General features: G+C 43.5%; 2 protein-coding genes across 3 annotated transcripts in view; one reads left to right on the top strand and one right to left on the bottom strand.

The window, feature by feature from the left end:
* The first annotated feature begins 3,567 nt into the window (after positions 1-3,567).
* Positions 3,568-12,881, top strand: ankrd22 (ankyrin repeat domain 22). 2 transcript variants are annotated; one of them, XM_077201225.1, is made up of 6 exons: positions 3,568-5,422; positions 6,029-6,220; positions 6,426-6,533; positions 11,920-11,997; positions 12,137-12,235; positions 12,478-12,881. In XM_077201225.1, exons 1-6 carry the CDS (start codon positions 5,402-5,404, stop codon positions 12,553-12,555), a joined length of 576 nt encoding a protein of 191 aa, XP_077057340.1. In that variant the 5' UTR covers positions 3,568-5,401; the 3' UTR covers positions 12,556-12,881. The 2 variants fall into 2 exon arrangements, with proteins under 2 accessions (XP_077057340.1, XP_077057339.1); XM_077201224.1 differs by having other exon boundaries at positions 5,198-5,422; positions 6,426-6,537; positions 11,924-11,997.
* The window catches only part of lipf (lipase, gastric), a 34,718-nt gene continuing 22,529 nt past the window's right edge, over positions 12,882-25,070 (bottom strand). Inside the window, exons 4-10 of the mRNA XM_077201216.1 lie at positions 18,124-18,322; positions 16,500-16,609; positions 15,741-15,877; positions 15,215-15,361; positions 15,054-15,125; positions 14,051-14,119; positions 12,882-13,857 (exon numbers count right to left, since the gene is read on the bottom strand). Coding sequence (XP_077057331.1) covers positions 13,624-13,857; positions 14,051-14,119; positions 15,054-15,125; positions 15,215-15,361; positions 15,741-15,877; positions 16,500-16,609; positions 18,124-18,322 — 968 coding nt within the window. The 3' untranslated portion in view covers positions 12,882-13,623. The remainder of the gene's footprint in view (positions 13,858-14,050; positions 14,120-15,053; positions 15,126-15,214; positions 15,362-15,740; positions 15,878-16,499; positions 16,610-18,123; positions 18,323-25,070) is intronic.

The following is a 25,070-nucleotide window of genomic DNA, read 5'->3' as shown; positions in this document are numbered from 1 at the left end:
TAATGTTTGCAAACGTGTACCATTACGACATCCTTCATGAAAATAATGACTTTTGATGTTTGTATACGTATGCAATCAGAGACATAGTATCATCGCGTCACATATGCACTCTAAAAAATAATTCAGTGGCTTAGCCAATTTCACAGTTATAGTTAACTTTATTAACTTAATAAAATCTCTGAACATCATTTACTTGATAGTTTGAGTTGAACATACAAAAATAATTGACAAAAAATCCAACAGTTAATTTTGTCTAAAATTTTCAGTTATATTTAAGTTTTTTTCACTAAAAGAATTTAGTTTTTGACTAACCAATTATTTATTTAAAATATACTTAATCTATTTGTAAAATTTCCATCAAAATATTTTGAGAATGGATAATTAAACTGATCTGTTTCAAGAACCTCAAATATTACTTTATTCAAATTAGGGATGCACCGATACCGATACCAGTATCGGTATCGGGCCCGATACCAAGCTCATGTACTTGTACTCGTACTCGTAAAAATACCCCGATACCAAAGACCGATACCTCACGTATATCCTTAGCTTATATTTCTTAATTCTTATGAGCACTCTTCCTGCAGTTATAGTGTTGCTAGATTTAATAGTACAGTCTAATATTTCACTTTACACTTTCGGCTGTGATTACATTGTTACTCAGTGTTATGTTAAACATTTGTTCTGTGATTTCTTTGGCACTTTATGACAAATTTGATTGTCTTGTTGTCTGTGATTTCTTTAGAACTTTGACAACTTTGTGACAGGCAGGTAAAAATTACATTCATTATGTCCTTGGTTTTGCCCTTTGGAGGTTATTGGACACTGTGAAATTTGGGCTTTGAAAATTTGTGATAAGCACAATAAGAATGATTTATTTTTTAAAGTTTATTTAAGTTGTTGAAAATAAAGATGCTGATTTGTTTCATTAGTCTCATTGTGTTGTTCTTAGAAAATTGCCACATAAAACGAGAAAACCCCCCAGTACAACAGGCATCGGTATCGGTATCGGCGAGTACCAGGAAAAAAATATCGGTACTCGTACTCGACCCTTAAAAAGTGGTATCGGTGCATCCCTAATTCAAATCAATATTATTCATATTTAACACATAGATAAGAAATTGAGTAAGTTTACTCAATTAAAACAATGCGCCCCTCCCCCACCCTCTGATGTGACGACGGAGATGAGGACGACTCAACGGTTGAGTGAGCGCGCGCTGTTTGAATTCTCTCCTCCGGTCTCCAGAACAGTTTTCTCTTCTCGGAGTCGCAGATTATATGTATTTCCTCTGTGAAATTCAGGTTTGTGTATGTTTTATTTTATCTATAAAATCACTACTGTGCTTTAAATCATTTTATTTAAAGCAAAAGAACATATGTGACTCACCTAAGTTAAAGGAGTGTCGCGACTTTCTTTTCGGGTTATTGTAAAGCCTCCCAGCAAACATTTGGACGTTCAATGACCGTTGAAACAACGTCAGTCCGAGACGTCCCGTCATGGTTGAAAAATAGTTCCAAAATGAAAGTTGAACCGACGTCTTTGACGTCATCTGGTCGTGAATTCCACGTCTTTTCTGGCCGTGAATACCACGTCTTTTCTGGGCGTGAATTCCACGTCTTTTCTGCGCGTCCCTGGACGTCAGAATTAGTCTTCTTCTGGATGTTTATAAGGTGTGTATCTGCATAAGTGTAGGCATATAAGCCTGCATATAAAATAATAATACACTCATTGTGTAGGTTCTAAAAAGGTCCAAAATCGGTCCAGTCAGACCTAAACTTCTATAACAAGTTATAATCACGTGTAGATCAAACACTTTACTTATACATTTAAGTACTTAATATATTAATATAATGAACTGCATCTGAACATAGGGTTAAGGTTTGAGGCATGTAATTAAGCATAATTTCATACAGTGAATAGATAAAGGGTACCCAAAAAATTTACATCAATACTACATGTAACAAGGACACTCTAAAATAAATTGTTTTCTTATTTTCATTTTAATAGTTCATTATAAATGATCATAAAGATAACAGGATGAACTAAAAAGCCACAAAATTCCAAATCACATTTATTTATTTTACGGATTATATAATACAGATTCACCTGGGAAAAAGGAAAAACATGTTCATCACTAGCTCAATTCCATTAATTTAGTTCCGTTTAACAACACTGTCACAAATATCTCCCTTTGTGTAGCATCTTTTTCACCAGAAAAGTTATTTTTTATAACCCCCACCCCCAGCTCTTCCTGGAGCATGTTTCAAGTGTTCCGCAATAGCAGCATCAATTTCCGATTCAGTTGAATTTGGGCTCCACCTCTTCACAGCATCTGATGGAAGAGAATATTACAACAATAAAATGCTTTTATGGTCCTATAAAAAATATATATATTTTATTTCATGAATGAAAAGTTAAATCAAAATTTATGCATGCGTGCATGTGTATATATATGGTATAATAATGTCAATAAAATATTAAATGCGTGCTAGATAAGTGAAAAAACAGCATTTGTCCACACACACACACACACACACACACACTTCAATACCACTGAAGTGCCCTTGAGAAAGACCCTTAACTACTGTGTGTAACTGAGAAAGTGAACTGAACATTTCTGATAAAGACAGGTGGGCTGTGATGTCCCCTGAATAGATAAAGGGTACCCAAAAAATGTACATCAATATACATGGAACAAGTGATTTTGTCAAGACGACATCAAGACGACATGTTTAGCAATTCTAAAATTACAAAATATTTTTAACGCAGTTATTGAGAACATACATGTCCAAATCCAGCTAAACATTTCATTCTAATAAAAATAATAATACATTTTATTTGTATCGCACTTTACATTGCTCAAAGTGCTACAGAGCATATAGTAAAAAAAAATATATAAAATTATTATTCAGTTCATTTACTTTCTGAAAGAAACTCTCAAAAGACTACATTAATAAGTCACAAAAATAGCTTTGACTATATTATTAAACATACTTTATACTATGGTAAACCGTTGTATAAGTTCAAAGTAACTTTTAGCCTACTAACGTTAGGTACTTTTAACAAAACTAGGTACATTTCAGTTGACATTGTGGACATCATTTATTTCGGTTCATTCATGTCAAACAAGTAAAACTCAAGCACGTAAATTTAATAATACAAAATGTGCTTACACAACAGTAGATTTTTAATAATCTCGATACAACTCAATTCCTCCTCTCCTCGTGGTTGTTCCAATTGCTAAAGTTCCGGTGTCTATGGGGAGAACGCGTTAACATCTCGTGAGATCATCTATTTTAGCCAAACTCAGTACATTTCAGTTGACAATGTGGGCATCATTTATTTCGGTTCATTCATGTCAAACAAGTAAAACTCAAGCACGTAAATATAATAATACGAAATGTACTTACCCAACAGTAGATTTTTATTAGTATAGATACAACGCAATTCCTCCTCTCCTCGTGGTTGATCACTGTTCAAGTTCCGGTTTCCGGAGATGAGGAGAACGTGTTAACATCACGTGAGATAATCTGTCCTGTCGCGGGATTTTGTAATATCGCGAAATTACTACATCTTGGCATCAGTTTCCAAACAGAGCCCGTCTAACTGGTGACCGGATATATTTCTGTTTTACATGTATATGCATACATTCCATCAAAAAAATAACAACGAATACATAAGGTACAACAGGTTGAAATAATGATTAAAATGCGGCTTTGGAATCACGTAACCAATGGGCACTTCGTATAATTATTTAAACAAGAAAAAGTAAATATATGTACTTTGTATATAAAAAAAGGGTATTTCATAAAGATAATTCATGTTTTTTTCTGTTTTGCTTGACTACGTGTAAAAGACGTCTGTGGACGACTATTCACAACATTGACTACACGTGTAAAAGACGTCTGTGGACGACTATTCACAACATTGACTACACGTGTAAAGGACGTCAGTGGACGTCGTCACAACCTCTTAAAAACTTTGCAAATTCAATTAATTATTGCAGTATTAACCATGCAAGATTAAGCGCAGCTTTATCACAATTGATTTCATAGAGGGTCATGATGGTCTATAAATGCACGTGTAAAAGACGTCGCCAGGTGACGTCCTCTCACAACAGATACACAAACGGTATATATTGAACTACACGTAGCTAAAAGTCAAAATAACAATTATATATGCAACCCCAGAGAACTGTAGACATGTACAAATGTATCAGAAGGCATTTTTAGGAAATGTTCTGTGATACATATTTTTACCGATTTATGCCGTCCTACCGCGACTATTTTTGGCCAGGGACACGACGTTGCCGTCGGACCAATGTTTGCTGGGCTATAACAAGACTATTCCTAAAGATAATGAATATAACTAATTTGGATGATAAAATGTTCTCAGAACTGTGCACTGTTTGTTTATTAGCAGGTTTTGTACTCGCGTCGCAGCATCTTTCGGCTCTGAGTGAAACGCAGGACGGCGGTCTGAAGTTCGAGGTCAACCCGCAGAGCGCGAGTCCATCTCCGGCACGAGAACCAGCGCTGATCCGGTGGAAACTGGATAACAGACCGGTTGATTAAGCTTGAATTACTTGAATGTTTAAATGTTTAATTTTTATTCCTAAAATGTTTGTTACATAAGTTTATATGCAGGCAATATTATTTATGCTAAAACCGTATAAAATCCACTGGAACGTTATTGCTGTACTCTTCGACAATAAAGGCCAATGTCATGTACCGGTGGTTGTATGGAATATTTTTTACAAAGGTTTAAAGGAAATGAAAAAGTTAATATTACTAATAAATAAAAACAGTTGATATTACTCATACATATTGTTTTTTTAAATGTTGTTCCCCAATTAATTCTACTCAATTTTATTTGTTAATGTACCAAATGCAGTTACTCAGATCTACTTAATGTTTTTACTTACATTTACTCAATTTATTTCACTGCTTTCAAATTAAATCAATATTTTTAAGTGTAAAAATGTTTCACCAAAAAAATTGAGTAAACCGGTGGTTGAGTAAAATTGAGTAAATGGTTAAAGTTTTTAGAGTGTGCAAATATAGTCTCAAATACAGCAATTTCATTGGCTACTGTGCTTTTTGACGCGTTAACGCGAACAAACAGTGCGTGTTGACGCGGTCAAATTTCACGCTTTTCGTTTAAAGACTATTGGCCCCGATCGCGCTCCATACTCCATACCTGAACGACACGGATTGCGTCATTGCGTATGCGTCATCGTTAACTAAATGGCCACACCCGTATCTGAACTTGAAGCGCTGTTTAACACAGTTCCCCCAGGTAGAAAGCAAACAAGTTTGCAAAGGGCTGTTAGTTTTAAATCCTCGGAGTCCTGATTAAGGATTTACAAGTTCGTTTCCCTTTAGTGATAGAGGAAACCAAATGGGGATCTTGTACTCAGAGGTGAGTAACGTGGGCTATTTTCGGGGATCTTTGAAATGTCTTGATCTTCATCTCTTTAGAAATTAAAAGGCTTGGCTCATGTAATTGATGATTATGATAATTGACTGGCCGTGTTATGTTAAATTAATGCGATTTAATGTCTAACAACTTAATGAGTTTTGTTCTTCATACCTCAATTCTGTGTCACTGTCAACGTCATGTTTTTCAACTGAGTAAAAATGTAATTATACCATTTTCATTAGTTGCATTAACATCTACATCTCCTTTACACCTTAATATACATACAATATGCCTACAGTAGTATACTTAAGCATGAAAAGAAAAATACAATACTGCGTTAGGAGCTTTATGTTTAGTGTTTATGCAAATAAAAACGTAGCATTTGTTATTTTATTTGTCATTTTGTGTTTGGAAAGGGTGTGTTTGTGTTAAGAAGTTATTTCATAATTGGGATGTCACCAGACCTGTTTTGCTCTTCACCATTATCTGATATCAAGTCATGGTTCAATCTAACTTCATGTGATTATTTAGTCATCTTACATTTATTAATGTACTAATTTCATGCACATTTTTGTAATCATATTTTGTGCTGCTTCCTTTCCACAGCCAATGTGTCAGGCAGCTTATGACGATGACGTCCACAAGTTGCATGAACTGATCTCGGCTGATGCCAGAAATGTGAATGTTCAAGATAAAGGAACGGGAGACACGCCGATAATAGCCGCCTGTAGACGGGGAAACCTCAGGAGTGTCAAATACCTTCTAGACTACAATGCAAATGTGTCCATTCGGAATAAGGTGTTGCATTAGTGAGAAGACAAGAAGAGAGTTCTTCTGTTTGTACCTCGACTATCGTAATGCTACCGCTGTTTGTAATGGAGTCCCATGTGCACTTGATCCACTTTAATAATTTTCTCAGACTCGCCCTGTGGTACATTTTATTGATGATTGTTTGTGTCGTCGTCTTGCTTGTTTTGCTTAAAAATATGTGTTCCTTCTTTAGAAAGAAAGGACCTGTTTGCACTATGCTACGAGGAGAACATTCTCCTTCCTGGATTACCTGATGATTGCCATTTTAATGCCTATCTTGTTAATTGGTTATCTAATAATGGTAAGTTCTCTTACGAGAGGTTCTCTCGTATTGCGTAAGTTGCTTACGCAACGGGTAAAGTCATCTTTTCTCGAGATATGAAGCCAAAAATTTATCCTTAATTTTGTATTTGTCAACGCAGTGTAGCAGCCAGCAGACGTAGAGCAGGCTGTCTAGCGTGTTCATTGGCTGCCCTGCGGCAACTGCAGCAGCCTACCACTGAGCCTGGCGTGACGTCGCGCCCTCCACGCATCATAGCCCGCCAGAATTTGTGTGGCTTAGCGTATAAACGTAAGGCTCAGAGGCTGCCTCTCTGATTTTCATCTCTTCAGCGAAGCTCTCCGCATCGCTGGATTCTAAGAGAAGCCGCCGCTGTTGAAACCAGCGACTGCAAGCAGAGGAAAGCGCCTGAGGAAGCCGGTCGCCTTCGCCGCCTTCAGCCTTCCGTGCCTGCTACGCTATCGGGCAACGAGTATCCTTTGCTACATTGTATTGCTGTGTGTGTTCGCCGCCGTGACACTCACTTGCTAAAAGAGCGTGGGGTCTTTTTGTCAAAATGCCTCGCACTTCCTGTGGCTCGTGCAGAGCCCTCCTGAGCGCCGAAGAGCCCGCCATGTGATCTGCGCTCTCTGCCTGGGCCCAGACCACGCAGCCCTCGCTCTTTCGACAGGCTCCGCCCTCTTCTGGACCACGTAACAGCGATCCACAGCGAGACGCTCGCCGGAGCATTCCATGGCTGTTCTCCAGATCCTTCAGGCCGACCTACTCCGTGAGTGGGACGAGAAGGGCCCGGATCCAGCTGCCGTCACGGATTTGAGGAGCGCCACGGACCTTTCCCATCGCGCCACAAAATCCGCAGCTCAGGCGATCGGGAGATGCATGGCCTCGCTCACCATCACAGAGAGGCATCTCTGGCTGACGCTCGCCGACATGAGAGAGTCCGAGTGCGCCGCGTTTCTCGACGCGCCGCTCGCCCCGACTGGCCTCTTCGGCCCAGCGGTGAACGGGATTGTCGACCACCTTCCGAAATGCAGAAGACCACACAGGCCATGAATCTCTTTCTGCCTCGACGCTCCAGCTCAGCTGCAGGCCGCTCACGTGACCAGCCTCCTGCGCAAAGCACTGCACAGCGTCCAGCTCAGCCGCAAACTTTGCAGCGACGACAGGGCGGCTGCCCTAGATCGCGCTCGTCCAGCCATCACAGGCCGCCTCCCCCGCAGGGACCTCCACCTAAGATCTCGCTGAAGTCTGAGCACGTGAAGCCCTCCTAGCAACAGCAGGGAGGAAAAGACGGCTGGGTCTCGCCGAGGCCGGACCACCGTCAAAGCTTTTTGCCCTGTCAGTCCCCTTAGCAAAGGCTACTGCAGAGATTATGTATTAGTATTTGGTGATACAACCCGCTCTCCTGCACACAACCGCTGTTTTTACGGCAACCCAGAGATATCTAAAGAAGGGTATAATGTGTGGTTATCCTGCTCAGGCCGATGGTGTCATAAGTCTAGAAACTGTGCCTACATCTCAGTGCCTGTGCCTACATCACTCGCACAGAGCCCACTCTCATAAAGCTGGCGAATGCCGCTCGAGTGTTAGATGTAGGAAACATGCCAACGACTATGTGCCAATGCCTACCCTCTGCCCGCTCTGTTGCACGGCCAAAGCAGCCTCATATCGGCCAAGTTACGAGCGCTCACGCTTACAAAAACACGAGCGCTCACGCTTACAAAAACACGAGCGCTCACGCTTACAAAAACACGAGCGCTCACGCTTACAAAAACACGAGCGCTCACGCTTACAAAAACACACCTCGCCCCAGGCGCCGCTCGCGCTTCAAAGTTTTCACAAAACGTTCCCCATTCAAAGCAATCGGGACATCACATATAAATGTAAGTTACGTGCCCGCTCACGAGCGCTCACGCATACTTACAAACGGTTCGCCCCGGGCGCCGCTCGCGCATCACAAAGTGATCACAAAAGATTCCCCATTCAATGCAATCCGGACATCACATATGAAACGGCCAGCCAATGCTGGCAGCGAGCCGCTGTATTCAAGCACCGAGGGGCGCACGCGCCGCGCCCATATCTCCGGTTCAGTTTCCCGAGCCCACAATGTGCGGCGATCGGAACCCGAAGGCCATTCTGCCCCTAGCTATACATGTAAAAACATGGGAAGCGATTCCAGGGATATCAGAGTGGGTGCCAAGCACAATAAGACAAGGCTATTCACTACAGTCCGCTCGCCGTCCCCCACGCTTTCAAGCACAGACCGAGACGAAAGTGAAAGTAGCACATCTACTTCGTACAGAAATAGCCAAGCTGCTGTGCAAAGGGGCCATAGAACCGGTACCTCCTTATCTGAGCGAGTTATGCTGACAACAACCAGACAAATTGTCGCGCAAATTCGCCCGAGGGACTGGTTTATCTCTCTCGATCTGAAAGAGGCCTACTTTCAGATTCAGATAATACCCCGTCACAGGTCATTCTTGAGATTCGCCTTCGACGGTCAGGTATGTTAATACACCGTCCTCCTGTTCGGCCTGTCTTTCGGCCTCCTTTTCGTCGCTTCTCTGAAAACGTTTCAGAGGATGCTGGGCTGTATGGCATCAGCTGCAGCGGTGCTACAGCTGGGCCTACTGCGCATGCACCCGCTACAACACTGGTTGAACGCTCGGGTGCCTCACCGGGCTTGGGCGTCCAGCTGCAGACAAATCAGAGTGACTCAGAGCTGAGTTTCAGCTCTGCAGCCCTGGTTAGCGGCCGACTGGTACCAGCGGGGAGTGACGATGGGGGCTGTTTCATACCGAAAGGTCATCTCGACGGACGTCTCCAACTTTGAGGTTGGGGCGCTCTCTTCGAGGGCAGACCGGTCTTTGGCCACGATGGGGGCTGTTTCATACCGAAAGGTCATCTCGACGGACGTCTCCAACTTTGAGGTTGGGGCGCTCTCTTCGAGGGCAGACCGGTCTTTGGCTTGTGGTCAGACCGAGAGAAACACCTTCATATAAACTGTCTGGAGATGATAGCGGTCGAGAACGCACTGAAGCGATTCCTCCCGTTCCTACGAGACCACCACGTTCTAGTCCGGTCAGACAAAATTTCTGTGGTGTTCTACGTGAACCGTCAGGAATCTCTACGATCTGACAGAACGCCTCCTCGTATGGTCTCTGAACTTTCTGCACTCGTTGCCAAATCTGGCCCAGCTGCCCACTTTATGCTTTCTCACCAGTCTCACTGTTGCCACAGGTAATCAAGAGAATCAGGCAAACGCGCCACTCGGTGCTCCTTATAGCCCCGCGATGGGAGAACCAAGTCTGGTTCCCGGAGCTGACGCGGCTGTCACGTACAGCCCCTTCACCGATTCTGGTGAGGAGAGATCTCCTCTCTCAAGCCCGCGGCTCAATCTGGCATCCCCATCCAGAGTGCTGGTCTCTGCACGTATGGTTAATCAACGGATACCCATTGTCTTGCCAGAAGGACTAATGAACACAATCACGTAGTCCAGAGCTCCCTCTACGAGGCGGCTCTAAGCGTCTAAATGGTCTGTGTTCTCCAATTGGTGTGCCGACAGAAATCTGGACCCACGAACGTGTGGGGTATCGTGATTACTAAGCTTCCTTCAAGAGCTGTTGGACAGGGGCAGGTCCCCCTCCACGCTTAAAGTATATGTGGGGGCCGTCGCAGCGTTCGCTGAGTCGACACCAGGCCAGTCAATAGGAAGGAACGATCTGGTCATCCGCTTCCTTAGAGGAGCCAGGAGGATGAACCCCTCCCCCCCGCGACCCCCGTCGGTTCCTATATGGGATCTGTCTTTGGTCCTGGAGTTTCGCTCAAAACCGTTTTTGTGACCGCTCTGTCATCAGTCAAACGTGTGGGGGATTTACACGCGCTATCCACTAGCGCTGCGTGTCTTGAGTTTGGGCCAAATGACTCTAAAGTCATCCTCAAACCTAGACATGGCTATGTCCCTAAGGTGCTGGGCACTCCCTTCAGAGTGCCGGTCATTTCTCTTTCGGCTCTGCTAGCATCCGATAATGAGAGCGGTGTTAGTCTCCTCTGCCCTGTCAGGGCGCTGAGAGCTTACATTACGCGCTCCGCCCCCTTTAGGCGCTCGGAGCAGCTCTTCGTTTCGTTTGGTGGGCGCACCAAGGGTCTCGCCGCCTCAAAACAGAGTCTGTCCAGATGGATAGTGGACGCTCTAGCGAATGCTTGTGTCTACAGGTTTGCAATTCCCCTTGGGCATCAGGGCTCATTCCACTAGAGGCGTTGCCTCGTCGTGGGCTTGGTCCAGCGGGATTTCCATTCATGACATTTGTGAGGCTGCGGGCTGGGCCTCCCCGTCCACATTTGTTAGGTTTTATAACCTGGAAGTTCCTGCCTTGCAGGCTAGACTTCTGTCAGTATGAGTGGGTTGTACGTTCTGCCCAGATCTAATCGTGCACAGACTACTCTCACGTGACTCAGCTCTCCTGGTTGAGCTGCACTTTATGGGTTGATATGCTTATATAGACTGGCAGCGCCGCTCTGTATTCCCTATGAGCGCTTATGTATATGTGCTGGCCCGCGTTGCTGGCCACCTTATTCCCACGTATCTATGTTCCCTGGTATTCCCTGGGACTCATGTAGTGGATGCTTGGCGCGCACGGCGTTTACAAGGGCTTCCCGTAGCGTAAGCAACTAGCGCAATACGAGAGAACCTCTCGTAAGAGAACGTACTCTGTTACGTACGTAACCTCGGTTCTCTCTAGAAGAGGGAATGAGTATTGCGTAACCTGCCGTGCTCGCACCACAAGCGACTTTCGCTTCAGTCGATGAAAACCAGGGAGGCAGCCTCTGAGCCTTACTTTTATAGGCTAAGCCACACCCATTCTGGCGGCATATGACGCGCAGAGGGCGCGACGTCACGCCAGCCATAGTGGTAGGCTGCTGCAGTTGCCGCAGGGCAGCCAATGAGCACGACAGATAGCCTGCTCTAGGTCTGCTGGCTGCTGCACCGCGTTGACAATAAATACAAAATTAAGGATACATTTTTGGCTTCATATCAAGAAAAGATGACTTTACCCGTAGCGTAAGCAACTTACGCAAAACTCGTTCCCTCTTCTAGAGAGAACCGAGGTTACGTATGTAACAGAGTACGTTATTCCTTAGTCATAGTATTTCTAGAATAGACTAGTTACTGTCTGAAAAGAAGAGAATTGCTGTAGTAGCTAAAATCGTAATTGAAAATTAATCTTAGCATGCAGAGTGAGATGTCCAAGAATGTCCTTGAGATTCATGTATGGGGTTAGAAAATATTTTGTGGAGTTTTATGGTGTTCTTGCCCATCACACATGCAATCTGACTTTAAATGTGACTGACCTAAATGTGTGTCATTATACCATCTTAAAGCATTTCACCTGTTCTCTCTCAAAAGCTAGAGAAGCAAAGAAAAAATGTGAAATTGATGGAGTTTCTTTTGGCCACTAAGGTGGATGTTAATGCTGTAGACTATGTAAGTATAACAATTAGTTATTGTGTTAATAAGTGTTAAGTGATAATTATAATAAGTGTTAATTGAGAAATTGGGCAATTTGTGTAGACATAACCCTGCAAAAAAGGATGTTCATTGTATAATCTGTATATCTTTTTAGAAGGGGAACACTGGACTTCATTATGCGTGCCAAAGAAAAAGTCAAAGGATCGTTCCATTGTTATTGCAGAACAATGCAGATGTTTCTATACAGAACAAAGTAAGTTAATTTGTTCAGCATGAACTGTCTTAGAGGTTATAGTAATCATTTTGTCTTGATATTACAGTAACTGTGTTTTAATCTGCTGGAACTGTAAATTAATAATATAGTGACAGGTGAGATAGTGGTTTGGAACTGTATTTAGTCTAAAGTGGTTTAAATTATGTGTTGATTATATATTGGTATATACACATTGTTGTGTGACTATTAATAGTTTGCCATTTTGTTTGTCTCCCTCACAGAAAAGTGAAACTCCTCTAGATATTGCAAAGAGACTACAATTCTACAAAATTGTTACAATGTTAATGAAATCCAATTAGTATTAATGGAAGACATAAGAGAACAGTGACTTGTTCGTTGTGCAGAAGCAGTGTGGTCCTTTACAATTCACCAGCTGAGTTTAGATTGGGTTTTCTCAGATGAACGATGTTGCCATACTAATTCATATTTAAGTATATTTGATTTACTGTTTTGTTAAGTAATGAGTAAAAGTTTCTTATGTATTGTATATTGATAATTTAATGTACTGTATATTCAGGTTGTTTTAAAGTGTGTGCTAAAGTTTGTTTTTATCACTGTAAGGTATCATGGATTAAGTTTGTGCCACGTTGTTGGTTACAAAAATAAAACCTCTTACTAAAAGTTATTTTCTGTATATGTCTTCTGCATCAATGTATGTTTATTGGGTTTCATGTCATGATTAGATTTACAAAATCCATTAAACAAGACCATAAAGGGCCATTCACACCAAGGACGGCAACTATAATGATAAAGATATAGTTCCAAAATCGTTCTCAATATTAAAGAACAGCAAAGTTTACACCACAGTTACAACGGTACAAATAAACAATTTCGATGGAATCCTTTTCAGAATGATTTTATCCAGGTGATGGAACAATAAAAACATTGACAGCCAATCAGAATCAATCCTGCTATAACGAGCTGAACCATTTAAAGTGGCAGACAAGTGCGCGCTTAGAATAAACAGAACGATACTGTCCGCTGCGTGGGTGATAATATAGTTGTTGGTGTGAACAGGCCTTAAAAAAGGTCATGAAATGCTACAGCAAGGTAAAGTGAAAAAACAGATTAAACAAATTGCATGTCCTTTAAAAGATATTAAAAGGCAACAACTGATTATGAATGTAAAACTCAATCTCTAGGTGACGGCTCAAAGGCTTAAATCAGTTTGTAATACCGAATATACATTGGTAATTGCAGATTTGGTTACCAGCACCTCAAACAAATGGTTCGTCTGCTTGAAGTATGAATAAACATAGAGGTAGAAAAGAAATTTCATTTTTGGGTGAACTATCTCTTTAAGCTGCACACCAAGCATGGTAAAAACAAATTGCTGATAAAACCTGCTGCTCAATCAAAATGTCTCTTCACACATGCTCCCTCATAATTTCAATCATTTTGCCGTACATTTCTTGTGGGGCGTCCAAGCCCCAGATGAAGTCCAGGTGTTCCCAGTGCTCAATATTGCGGTGGTACATCAATTTAGGTATCTGTGTGAGCAGTACAGCCACATCTTGAGGATCTGCCAAAGTGTCCTGCCCACCAGACCACAAAGCTGTAGGTACCGTCATGTCCCTCACGTTGTACAGAGGAGGGGTTGACTGGGAAGTGGAAGCAAGAAGAGACCTTTACACTTCAGGCACTGGTCAATTTTACTACTGACCTAGTACTCTAGTCCTCTGAATGACAGAGAAAACAAGACACAATTGTCCTAATTTTGAGTATTTCCAAAATGCCCCGGATAGGTGTATTAAATGTATTGGGGAAAACAGCTTAAAGGGTCTTCAACATTACCTGATTATAATGTGCCATATTTCCAGCTTTTCCATAATCATATGCCATAAGCTTACTGGATTTCACAGCCTGTACAAAGAAGATGTCTATTAAAAATCAGGTCAAACTACAAAGGAAGTGGAAGGTACATCTGTTTGAGTATGCCTTCATTATCACTAATTCACACCACCAAATTTCAGTGGTTGTTGGGTTTTGATAGACCCTGTTGGTGTTTTTTGGGTCAGTGTGAACATGACAGTTGTTATAAATCCAATGGACAACTTTACATTTTTTAACATGTTGGTGTTTGTGGGTGTTTAATGGGGCAATGTGAAGCAGCCCTAAGACACAAAGAGAAAGGTGTGCATGCAACTTTATTATTTTAAGTAACTGCTACTACCGTATGTATGATTACTATCTTATTGGAATCATTTACATTATTTTTAAACATATAGCAGACACTTTTTTCCAGCTTTCATCACTCAGACTTTTGCAATATTTAGAAAGGTTTTTATGTGTTCATGAGTCCTATCTATCCACTTAAAGCTTCCCAAACAGCAGTAATGAGTCAACACAAATGGGACATTCTATTATTATTCTATGCCTATTATTCTAAAAAGAATAATTAATTTAATGCCTTTTATTGTCCAGAAATCTGCATTTTTTAAAAAAAATTCTAGAGTAAAAGAAAAAAGAAAACAATAAGTAACTTGAATAAATGTAACTTCGAGGAAATAAAAAGCACAAAAAAAACATTATTTGATTGCACATGAGAACACATGCGGGGCAATGTGATTAAGCAGGTCCAGAAAAAATGTCAAATTGGACTTACCCAAAGCCCCTATTGTGACACTGCACTATTACTTCACACTGATATTTTTTACTCTGAGACAGATGAAGGAACTGTCACAACCTCTGGTGTTTGTGCTTTCACTCATTTTGAGGAAATAATGTTTTAAAATGTATTGCAGATGGAAAGGGACATTTAGCAGGGCACATGTCACTGTGAGTTTTCTTTTTTTACCTGAGCCCAATGAATCATGTTCTGGACTGAGGTTCCTGCTGGGCAGTGTGTTGTGTACACAGGTGTTCTGGTCTGAAAGATAGAGAAAAACTCAAGACGGAACATTCCAAAATCCATTGAGATAAAATAGCATAAATGAACAATGCTACAGAGTGTTATACCATGTTCAGGTTCTTCTCATCAAAACCACAGAGGAGAAAGAAGATGTTTCCACACAGCACACTCAAGGGCTTTTTGCTGCAGAATTCAGTGGCAAAAAACTTAATCAATTCATTCTGAGGCATGAAGTCTTTTCTTCCAAAAAGATCCTGCAAATGAAAAAAATATTCGTTGATATGAGCTGATAAATAATCATTATGCCTATATGTGCCTTACGAGTTGATTCCAAATCAGTGACTTATGAGGTTTCATGGCAGTTACAAGGCAATAGTTTTTTTTTTTGCTACAGAGGCCCTGTACCAAATGGAACCTTAAGCCCTTGTGATCTTCCTCTGAGTCCACACTTTTGTGATGTAATGCCACTTTGACTGTCAGGTAGAAGTTGTCTAAAATGACAAATTGGACATCCTATGGTCTTGTGGACTTAATGGACACTCAGCTGCCATTGTAAGTCCAAAAGAACGCAAGTGCAAATGAAGTGTGCCATTTGGGAAAGGGCCCGTATAATGTTTTAAATAAACTGCTCACCCAAATGAGAAACTCTGGAATAACAGACAATTTGGTCATGGTGCTTTTAGTCAACCCCACTGTGGCGACAGGAGCCAAGGCAAAGAACATCTTGATTTTGCTGGCCAGCTCCGGCATTGTAGAGAAAGCCATGAATGCTGAGAAGTAAGAGAGTGAAGAACAGGAAGTTATTCAGCAACAGTCAAAGAAAAAATAAATAAAATATATAAGGCTTAGAATCACATGTCATACATAGCTAAAAGTAAGAAGTACTGTAGCAGCTGTGACCTGGGAGATGTTCCCACATGATAGCACATTCAGCATTTGCCTACTGTCAGTGTAAAGCCCAATTTATACTTCTGCGTCGAAATTACGCCGTAGCTACGCCGTAGGCTGTGCGTAGCGCGCGTACCCTTCGGCGTACCCTGACGTGCACCTCTCCAAAAATGTAACAACGCGTCAATTCTACGCGGACGCAAGAGCTGTGATTGGTCTGCTCAAACCGCTTCCTCGGGTTTCACATGCTCCCTCTGCGTGCGTCAACGCGGACAACGACGCAGAAGTATAAATTAAAACCAAAGCGTAGGCTACGGCGTAGAGGCTCCGGCGTAGGTCCGACGCAGAAGTATAAATCAGCCTTAAGAGGATGCATAATGCACAGCACATCTCTGATCATATTTTGTAGACCAGTGATTTGATGAATACCAACCTTGGGTTACATTTCCACATTTCAAAATAATGAATAACTCTCAAATGGGTAGGATGGGTGATGGGTGATACCTATAGTGGTTCCCTGTGAATGGCCCACATAAAAGATTTGCTCCTGGCCAGTTGTCTTTGTAATGAAGTTTATCACTGCAGGGAGATCCTTCTTAGCCATTTCATCATGACTGACACACACACACAGACACAGACACAGACACACACACACACAGACACAGACACAGAGAGAGAGAGAGAGAGAGAGAGAGAGAGAGAGAGAGAGAGAGAGATAGAGAAACAAATTTTGAGCTTAGGATTCTGGATGAAACATTATCAATCCAACTGAGAGTTCCCCAAGATAAGAACAAGATTTGCATTTCCTGAAGGAAATACCAAAGCTTGTGAGGCAAGAAAAATAATAATGTTACAATTTAAGGTAAGACCAGGGGCCTATACCATGAAGCCGGTTTAGGTGGCTAGCCAGCTATGTTTCATTTTGGTTTGCGTCAACCCTGGGTTTTAGGGACCATGAAAGTGGTTTGGCTTTTAGCAGTGTTCATCGCCATAGTAACTTACGCTCCACGGCTAACCTGGTCCGGGGCAGGTTATGTTCCAGGTAAGAGGTTGCAAACCGAACTTGGACCAATCAGCTGTGAGCAAAGTGTCACATGACTGATGCGATAAAGTCACTCCACCTGTTTCTACTCCAAATTAAAGGTCACTACATAGCAAATGATTTTTAAAGACAAAATTGTCTGGTTTTTAGTGATGCATATTTAGAATAATAAATTTGTATGATTTAGATATTATTTATGTAATTATTATACCCTTAATCACACATGTACAATTTCAGTCAATTATTATTAAGCAGTTTAAATGAATAAATATATAAAGGTAATATAAATTCGCTTTAGCATCAATAGATGAAGCTATAAAATGACTACATGTTAGCTTAAATGTTCAATTCTCTCTATACCTTTATCAACTGTATAAAATAACTTCACAACTTTTACTTGCACTGATATACAGTAGCGAGACTTTTTCTTTTAGTTGTCCTCTTTCATAGATAGCTATTTTCTTCTTGGTGTGTAAATTTGTTTAAATTCTTAATATTTTAATACTTTTATTTAATAAGTGAATTGCGTTGCTTCTCTCGCGAGAAATTAATCTCAGTTTCACTCTTTCTCAACATGTGATTGGCTGTTCGCTACTGATGTCACACTTAAACTCCTAAACTCAGGATCAAAGCCTGAGTTGACAGAGAAAGTTGATGATCAGTATCATGGTACCAACAAAGCCTGGTTGGATTGGTTTGGTTTTGTCAACTCAAAACTAATCCTGTAACCCTGAGTTTGTTCAACTACCATCATGGTACAGGCCCAAGGTTTATTCTTTTCACACAAGTATCATGAGTTTAAATGAGGAAATAAACACTTAAATATATACAATCAAAAAGTCAACCTTTATATCAAACTTTTGAATAGTAGTATATGTATGAAACATGACCAATTACAATTCAATATAGAAATATTATGATCATGACATGGTTACAGTTTGACTTCTGAACATTCAAACAATGGAAGTTAATGTTCAAATGTTTATTTTAAATGTCTTAAAAAGTGTAAAGGTTGGCATTTGTTGGGGAAATGTGAGTAAATGTTGAATATCACACACCACTTTCATAAAAATCTTATCCTTGTACCTGAACTTCCAGTATGTTTTCTGTTTAGGGTCAAGGCTGACATGTTTTCTGGACCAGGTGTTCCCACGACTGTTGCCCATCCACACATCAAATCCAGCATCGGCTAGGAGAAACCCCAGGCTGGTGTTGGGCAGGTTTGTCACCCAGTTACTACCAGCAGCGAGAAGACCATGTTGGAGTAACACTACAGGCTTGGCTTCTGTCATACACACACACGCACACAAAACCTTTAAGTGGATGTGAATATAATCAAATATACACACACACAAACCTTTAAGTGGATGTGAATATAACACACACACACACACACACACACACACACACACACACACACACACACACACACACACACACACACACACACACACACACACACACACACACACACACACACACACACACACACACGTGTGTAGTAGGCCTATCTTTTTTTCTTTTAGATTATGCATTTTGCCAGCAGAGGGAGTATGTGCATTATCCTGCTAATGCCATCCTTTCTTTTTTGGGACCTTTATCATGAATATCTGTCAGAAACAGGAAGTGAGCTGGTCCTCTTAGTAGCACAAACAGACCTTGGGCTGATAGCATTGTTTGACTTCATACCAGTCATTCCTTCTACCCCCTTAAAGCCTGCCACTCACACAGCAAGACTTTAGCAACAATGTGGAGACTTTACATTTTACATAACTGCAGAATAATAATAGCAGTTGCACGCTGAGTCATGATACGGTTTATGGGAAATAAAGTTCAAATCAAGGAAATCAGTGCTTTAAACACCTTAAATATTCATCTTTTTTAATACAATTAAAAAAAAAAACATTCTCATTACATAAGTCATTGAGTGCATAAATTGCATTTTGAATGTATTTTTTAATTGATTAATCTGGAGAATAAAATAAATGTGCACTTTCTCAGGTGAGACTGTCTTTATTATACCTCAAAAGTAATTCCCTGGTGCTCTTTTTTCGAGCCACCAGTGTCCCATGTTACATGGAGAATTGGGACAGCATGAAATGAATTGCATCTTGCGTGTAACACCTCAGAGCTTCTGTGCTTATAACACCCAACCTCACAGCACTCAGCACCAGCCATCCAGTGAAACAAACAGCTTGATGGCTCTTCACTTATTTATCACAGACAGAATTCATTATTAACATTTACCAGCTCCCATCAAACACAAACACACACAGCCCTAAAGTCACCATAAAACAAAAACGACACACATGGTTTGTCTTGGTCTTCATAATTCCCTGGCTTCCTGATTAAGTATGGTTATAAACGTACAGAATGCATTTCCACAAATTCATTCGCATAAGACAATTTTATTCTGAAGGTCAAACATGAGCCAACAACACCCTTAATCTAATACATTGAGTGAAAAGCAAAGACGCACAAGGCAAAAGTTTCTCAAAGCTCCCTCAAATCCTCCAGCAGAGGGATATGTGTCGGGGAAATGTATTCTCATTTAGAATAACATGAGACATTGTGTTAGCATAGCAAGGGAGAGTGGAAGCTGATGTATGGCTGTTGAATTGGTTTTCCGCTCCAGTGGCGTCCCTGGCGAGATTAGTGTGAGAGCACAAGCTTTTGAGATCACTCTGCTCATTAATGAAATATGGGGAGCGCTAAATATAAACTGCATACTGATTTCAGAAGAACTATTGAATAGTGAATTGAACATTAACACCACAATAACACTCAACTGAACTGAACTGATTTCAGCCTGCTGTATCTTCACAGAGATTTCTTTGTTTTACAGCTGATGACATCATACCTGTTATTGAAAATCCAGTGATACACCTATTACAATACATTCTGATATAAGGTTACACTTACTTATATTTCCTACTGACAAACTACAGCAAAAGATATAAATAACTGGCATAAAATTTTTTTGGGGGGGTGAAATTACTAATGTGCACAGCTCTCTATCAACATATAGAAGGAAATATAAGTTCTCTTACGAGAGATCCTCTCGTATTGCGTAAGCTAGCTTACGCTACGGGTAAAGTCATCTTTGCTCGAGATATTGAAGCCAAAAACTATCCTTAATTTTGTATTTATTGTCAACACAGTGCAGCAGCTAGCAGACCTAGAGCAGGCCATATTGCGTGCTCATTGGCTGCCCTGCGGCAACTGCTGCAACCTACCACTGAGCCTCGCGCGTGATGTCACGTCCAATGACGGCGCTTTGCGCCCTCACTCGTCATAGCCCGCCTAAATGGGGGTGGCTTAGCGTATAAAAGCCAGGCTCGTAGGTTGCCTCACTGATTTCATCATCTTCAGTGAAGCTCTCCACATCGCTGGACTCTGAGAGAAGCCGCCACCGTTGAAACCAGCAAGCAGAGGAAAGAGCCTTAGGAAGCCGGCCAATATCCTTTAATGCTATTGCGTTCTGTGTTCTTTTTAAAAAAGCGCAAGGCGTTTTTCTAAAAATGCCTCGCATTTCCTGTGGCTCGTACAGAGCCCCGCCCAGCGCCGGAGACCGCCATGTGCTCGGCGCTCTCTGCCTGGGCACGGAACATGGGAAGCGCTTCCGCAGTCGACCCGGCAGGCTCGACTCGAGGCCTTCGCTGCAAATACGGTCACCCCGGAGCTCGCAGGATTACGAAGTAAGTCTCGCTCTGTCAGTCCCCTAAGAAAAGACTACTGCAGCAATGTATTCGGCAGCCAATGAGCCGGTAATGCTACCCGCTCGCCCAAAATCTCAAGAGTATAACGTCTGGTTATCCGGCTCTTGCCGTGGTGCTCTAAGTGTAGTATTGTGCCCACATCTCAGTGTTCACCCCTACACGCAAGCACGTTACCCCCGTGTCTCTCACACTCACAGAGCCCACTCTCATAAAGCTGGCAAATGCCGCTTGAGTGTTAGATGTAGAGAATGTGCCCACAAATCTGTGCTCACACCTACTCGCTGCCCGCTCTGTTACACGGCAACAGCCTCACAGCGCCCACGAGCGCTCCCGCTTACTGACAAACACTTCGCCCCAGGCTGCGCTCGCGATAAATATCGCCACGAAATGTTCCCCATTCCCAGTAATCGGGTCATCTCAAGTTATACAGGCAGTTACAGCTGTCAGCAAGGCGCCGTTACTGAGATCAGAGGGTGCGTGCTCATGGCTATGAATGTAAGTTACGTGACCGCTTACGAGCGCTCACCCTTACTGACAAACGTTTCGCCCCAGGCTCCGCTCGCGATAAATATCGCCACGAAATGTTCCCCATTCCCAGTAATTGGGTCATCTCAAGTGATACAGGCAGTTACAGCTGTCAGCGAGCCGCCGTTACTGAGATCAGAGGGCGCGTGCGCATGGCTATGAATGTAAGTTACGTGACCGCTTACGAGAGCTCACCATTACTAACAAACGCTTCGCCCAAGGCTCCGATCGCGCACAATATTATCACAAAACGTTCCCCATTCAAAACAATCAGCACGGCACAAGTGATACAGCCAGCCATTGCTGTCAGCGAGCCGCCATGTTCGAGATCCGAGGGCACGCGCATGGCTATGAATGTAAGTTACGTGCCCGCTTACGAGCGCTCACGCTTACTAATAAACGCCCGGCGTTGCTCGAGCATCACAAAGTTATTCAAGCACGGAGGACGCACACGCCGCGCCCATACTTCCGGTTCAGTTTTCCGAGCCCACGAAGTGTGGCGATCGGAACCCGGAGGCTATTCTGACCGTGGATATGAATGTAAGTAATGTGCTCGCCTACAAGAGCGCTCACGCTTACTAATAAACGCCCGGCGCTGCTTAATAATGCGTTATAAGAGTATAATGTCTGGTTATCCGGCTCACGCCGAGCGTGTTTATGTGTAGAAAACGTGCCCACAAGTCAATGCTCACCCCTACATGTAAACACTATGCCCCATGTATCTCACATGCTCACAGAGACCACTCTCTTAAAACTGGCAAACGCCGCTCGAGTGCTAGATGTAGACAATGTGCCCACAAATCTGTGCTCACACCTACTCGCTGCACGCTCTGTTACACGGCAACAGCCTCACAGCGGCCATGTTATGAACATAAGTCACATGACCGCACACGAGCACTCACGCTTACGGACAAACACTTCGCCCCAGGCTCCGCTCGCAATAAATATCACCACGAAATGTTCCCCATTCCCAGTAATCGGGTCATATCAAGTGGTTCAGGCAGTTACAGCTGTCGGCGAGCTGCCGTTACTGAGATCAGAGAGTGCGCGCACCCCGCTCACGCCTCCGGTACAGTTTCCCGAACCCGCGCTGCGCGGCCAACGGAACCCGGAGTCCATTCTGTCCCTACCCATACATGTAGAAGAATGGAAGGCTATTCCAGGTGTGACAGATTGGGTGCTAAGCACGATAAGTCAGGGCTTGTCGCTTCAGTTCGCTCGCCGTCCCCCTCGCTTTCGAGCTCGGACCGAGACGAAAGTGAAAGCGGATGTAGCACATCTACTTCACGCAGAAATAGCCAAACTGCTGTGCAAAGGGGCCATAGAACCTGTAGCTCCTTCTCAGAGCCAGTCAGGCTTCTACAGCCGTTATTTTCTCGTACCCAAGAAGGACGGACCTATCTTAGATCTGAGACATTTGAACAAAGCTCTCATGAGACGGCCTTTTAAAAATGATTACGACCAGACAAATCCTCGCGCACATTTGCTCGGGAGACTGGCTCGTTTCTCTCGATCTGAAAGATGCATACTTTCAGATTCCGATAGCCCCGCATCACAGGCCATTCTTGAGATTTGCCTTCGACGGTCGGGCATATCAATTCACCGTCCTCCCGTTCGGCCTATCCTTAGCACCCCGTACATTTACAAAATGCATGGATACGGCTCTCGCCCCTTTGAGAGTGAAAGGGCTGCGAATTCTGAACTATTTGGACAATTGGCTGATTTTAGCCCAGTCAGAGATGGAACTGATATCTCACAGAGCTGCGCTTATCAGCCATCTGGAAAGCTTGGGTCTCACGGTCAACTGGACCAAGAGCTCATTACTGCCAAGTCAGTCAGTTTCCTTCCTAGGAATAGAACTGGACTCGGTGGCTATGACGGCCCGCTTATCGACACAGCGCGCGCGCCGTGTTCGACAGCTAGCTGCGTCTTTCCAGAAAGGCAGCATTATACCTCTGAAGACATTCCAGAGGATGCTAGGCTGTATGGCATCAGCTGCGGCTGTGCTTCAGCTGGGCCTGCTGCGCATGCGCCCACTACAACGCTGGCTGAACTCCCAAGTGCCTCACCGGGCTTGGGTTTCAGGCTACAGGTGAATCAGAGTGTCTCAGAGCTGCGTTTCGGCTCTGCAGCCCTGGTTAGCGGCCGACTGGTACCAGCGGGGAGTGACGATGGGGCCTGTTTCACACCGATTGGTTATCTCGACGGACGCCTCCAACCTGGGTTGGGGCGCCGTCTTCGAGGGCAGACCGGCCTTTGGCCTGTGGTCAGACCAAGAGAAACACTTCAACATAAACGTCTGGAAGTGAAACATAAAGTCTGGAAATGATAGCGGTCGAGAACGCGCTTAAACGCTTCCTCCCGTTCATACAGGACCACCATGTACTGGTCTGCTCGGACAACATGTCGGTGGTGTCCTACTTAAACCGTCAGGGCGGTGTCAGATCCAGAAACCTCTGCCATCTTACGGAACGCCTTCTTATGTGGTCTCAGGGCCGCCTGCGCTCGCTGAGAGCCGCGCACGTGCCAGGCCAGTTGTTATATGGCGCCTTTTCGGCAAAGCGAAAGTCGACTTTTTTTCGTCAAAAGACAACGCTCATTGCCCGCTGTTCTTTTCAAAGAACGAGGATGCGCTGGCCCAAATCTGGCCTAGCCTCCCACTTTATGCCTTCCCTCCGGTCTCTCTGTTACCACAGGTAATCAAGAGAATCAGGGAAACGCGCCACTTGGTGCTCCTTATAGCCCCGCGCTGGGAGAATCAAACTTGGTTCCCGGAGCTGATGCGGCTGTCCCACACAGCCCCTTGGCCGATTCCGGTGAGGAGAGACCTCCTCTCAAGCCCGCAGGCTCAATCTGGCATCCCCATCCAGAGCGCTGGTCTCTACATGCATGGTTGATCAACGGATACCCGTTGTACTGCCAGAGGGAGTGATGAACACAATCACGCAATCCAGAGCCACATCTACGAGGCGGCTTTACGCGTCTAAATGGTCGGTGTTCTCCAAATGGTGCGCTGATAGAGATCTAGACCCACGAATAAGCGGGGTCCTGGGCTTGCATAGCAGGAGCTGTTGGATAAGGGCAGGTCCCCATCCATGCTTAACGTCTATGTGGCGGCCGTTGCAGGATTCGCTGAGTCGACGCGCGGCCAGTCAATAGGAAGGAACGAGCTCGTCATTCGCTTCCTTAGAGGAGCTAGACGGATGAACCCCCCGCGACCCCCCTTGGTTCCCATCTGGGATCTTTCACTGGTCCTAGAGGCCCTGATAGCTTTCCCCTTGAACCGTTAGACTCCGTGGACCTAAAGTACCTCTTGCTCAAAACCGTTTTTCTGACAGCTCTGTCATCAGTTAAACGTGTGGGGGATCTACACGCGCTATCTGTTAGTGCTGCGTGTCTTGAGTTCATGAGTTCAGGCCAAATGACTCTAAAGTCATCCTCAATCCAAGACATGGTTATGTGCCTAAAATATTGGGCACCCCATTCAGAGCGCAGGTCATTTCTCTCTCGGCTCTGCCTGCATCCGACAGTGAGGGTGATGTGAATCTCCTCTGCCCTGTCAGGGCGTTCAGGATTTACATTACGCGCTCCGCCTCTTTCAGGCGTTCGGAACAGCTCCTTGTCTCGTTTGGTGGGCGCACCAAGGGTCTCGCCGCCGCGAAACAGAGCCTGTCCAGATGGATAGTGGAAGCTATCACATCTGCTTATGTCTCAAGGTCTGCAATGCCCTTTGGGCATCAGGGCGCATTCCACCAGAGGCGAGGCCTCGTCGTGGGCTTGGTCCAGCGA

Source organism: Siphateles boraxobius, unplaced genomic scaffold (genome assembly GCF_051911475.1).
Source record: "Siphateles boraxobius isolate OS27281-9 unplaced genomic scaffold, OSU_SipBor_1 46, whole genome shotgun sequence".
Classification (NCBI taxonomy): domain Eukaryota; kingdom Metazoa; phylum Chordata; class Actinopteri; order Cypriniformes; family Leuciscidae; genus Siphateles; species Siphateles boraxobius.
The sequence above is the reverse complement of the archived record's forward strand: the minus strand, read 5'-3'. Positions and strand labels throughout refer to the sequence as shown.

Coding starts and splice junctions, on each gene's coding strand:
- ankrd22 (XM_077201225.1), top strand. CDS start 5,402: ATGGGGATCTTGTACTCAGAG. Junction 11,998..12,136: donor ATGTTAATGCTGTAGACTAT/GTAAGTATAACA, acceptor ATATCTTTTTAG/AAGGGGAACACTGGACTTCA. Junction 12,236..12,477: donor ATGTTTCTATACAGAACAAA/GTAAGTTAATTT, acceptor TCTCCCTCACAG/AAAAGTGAAACTCCTCTAGA.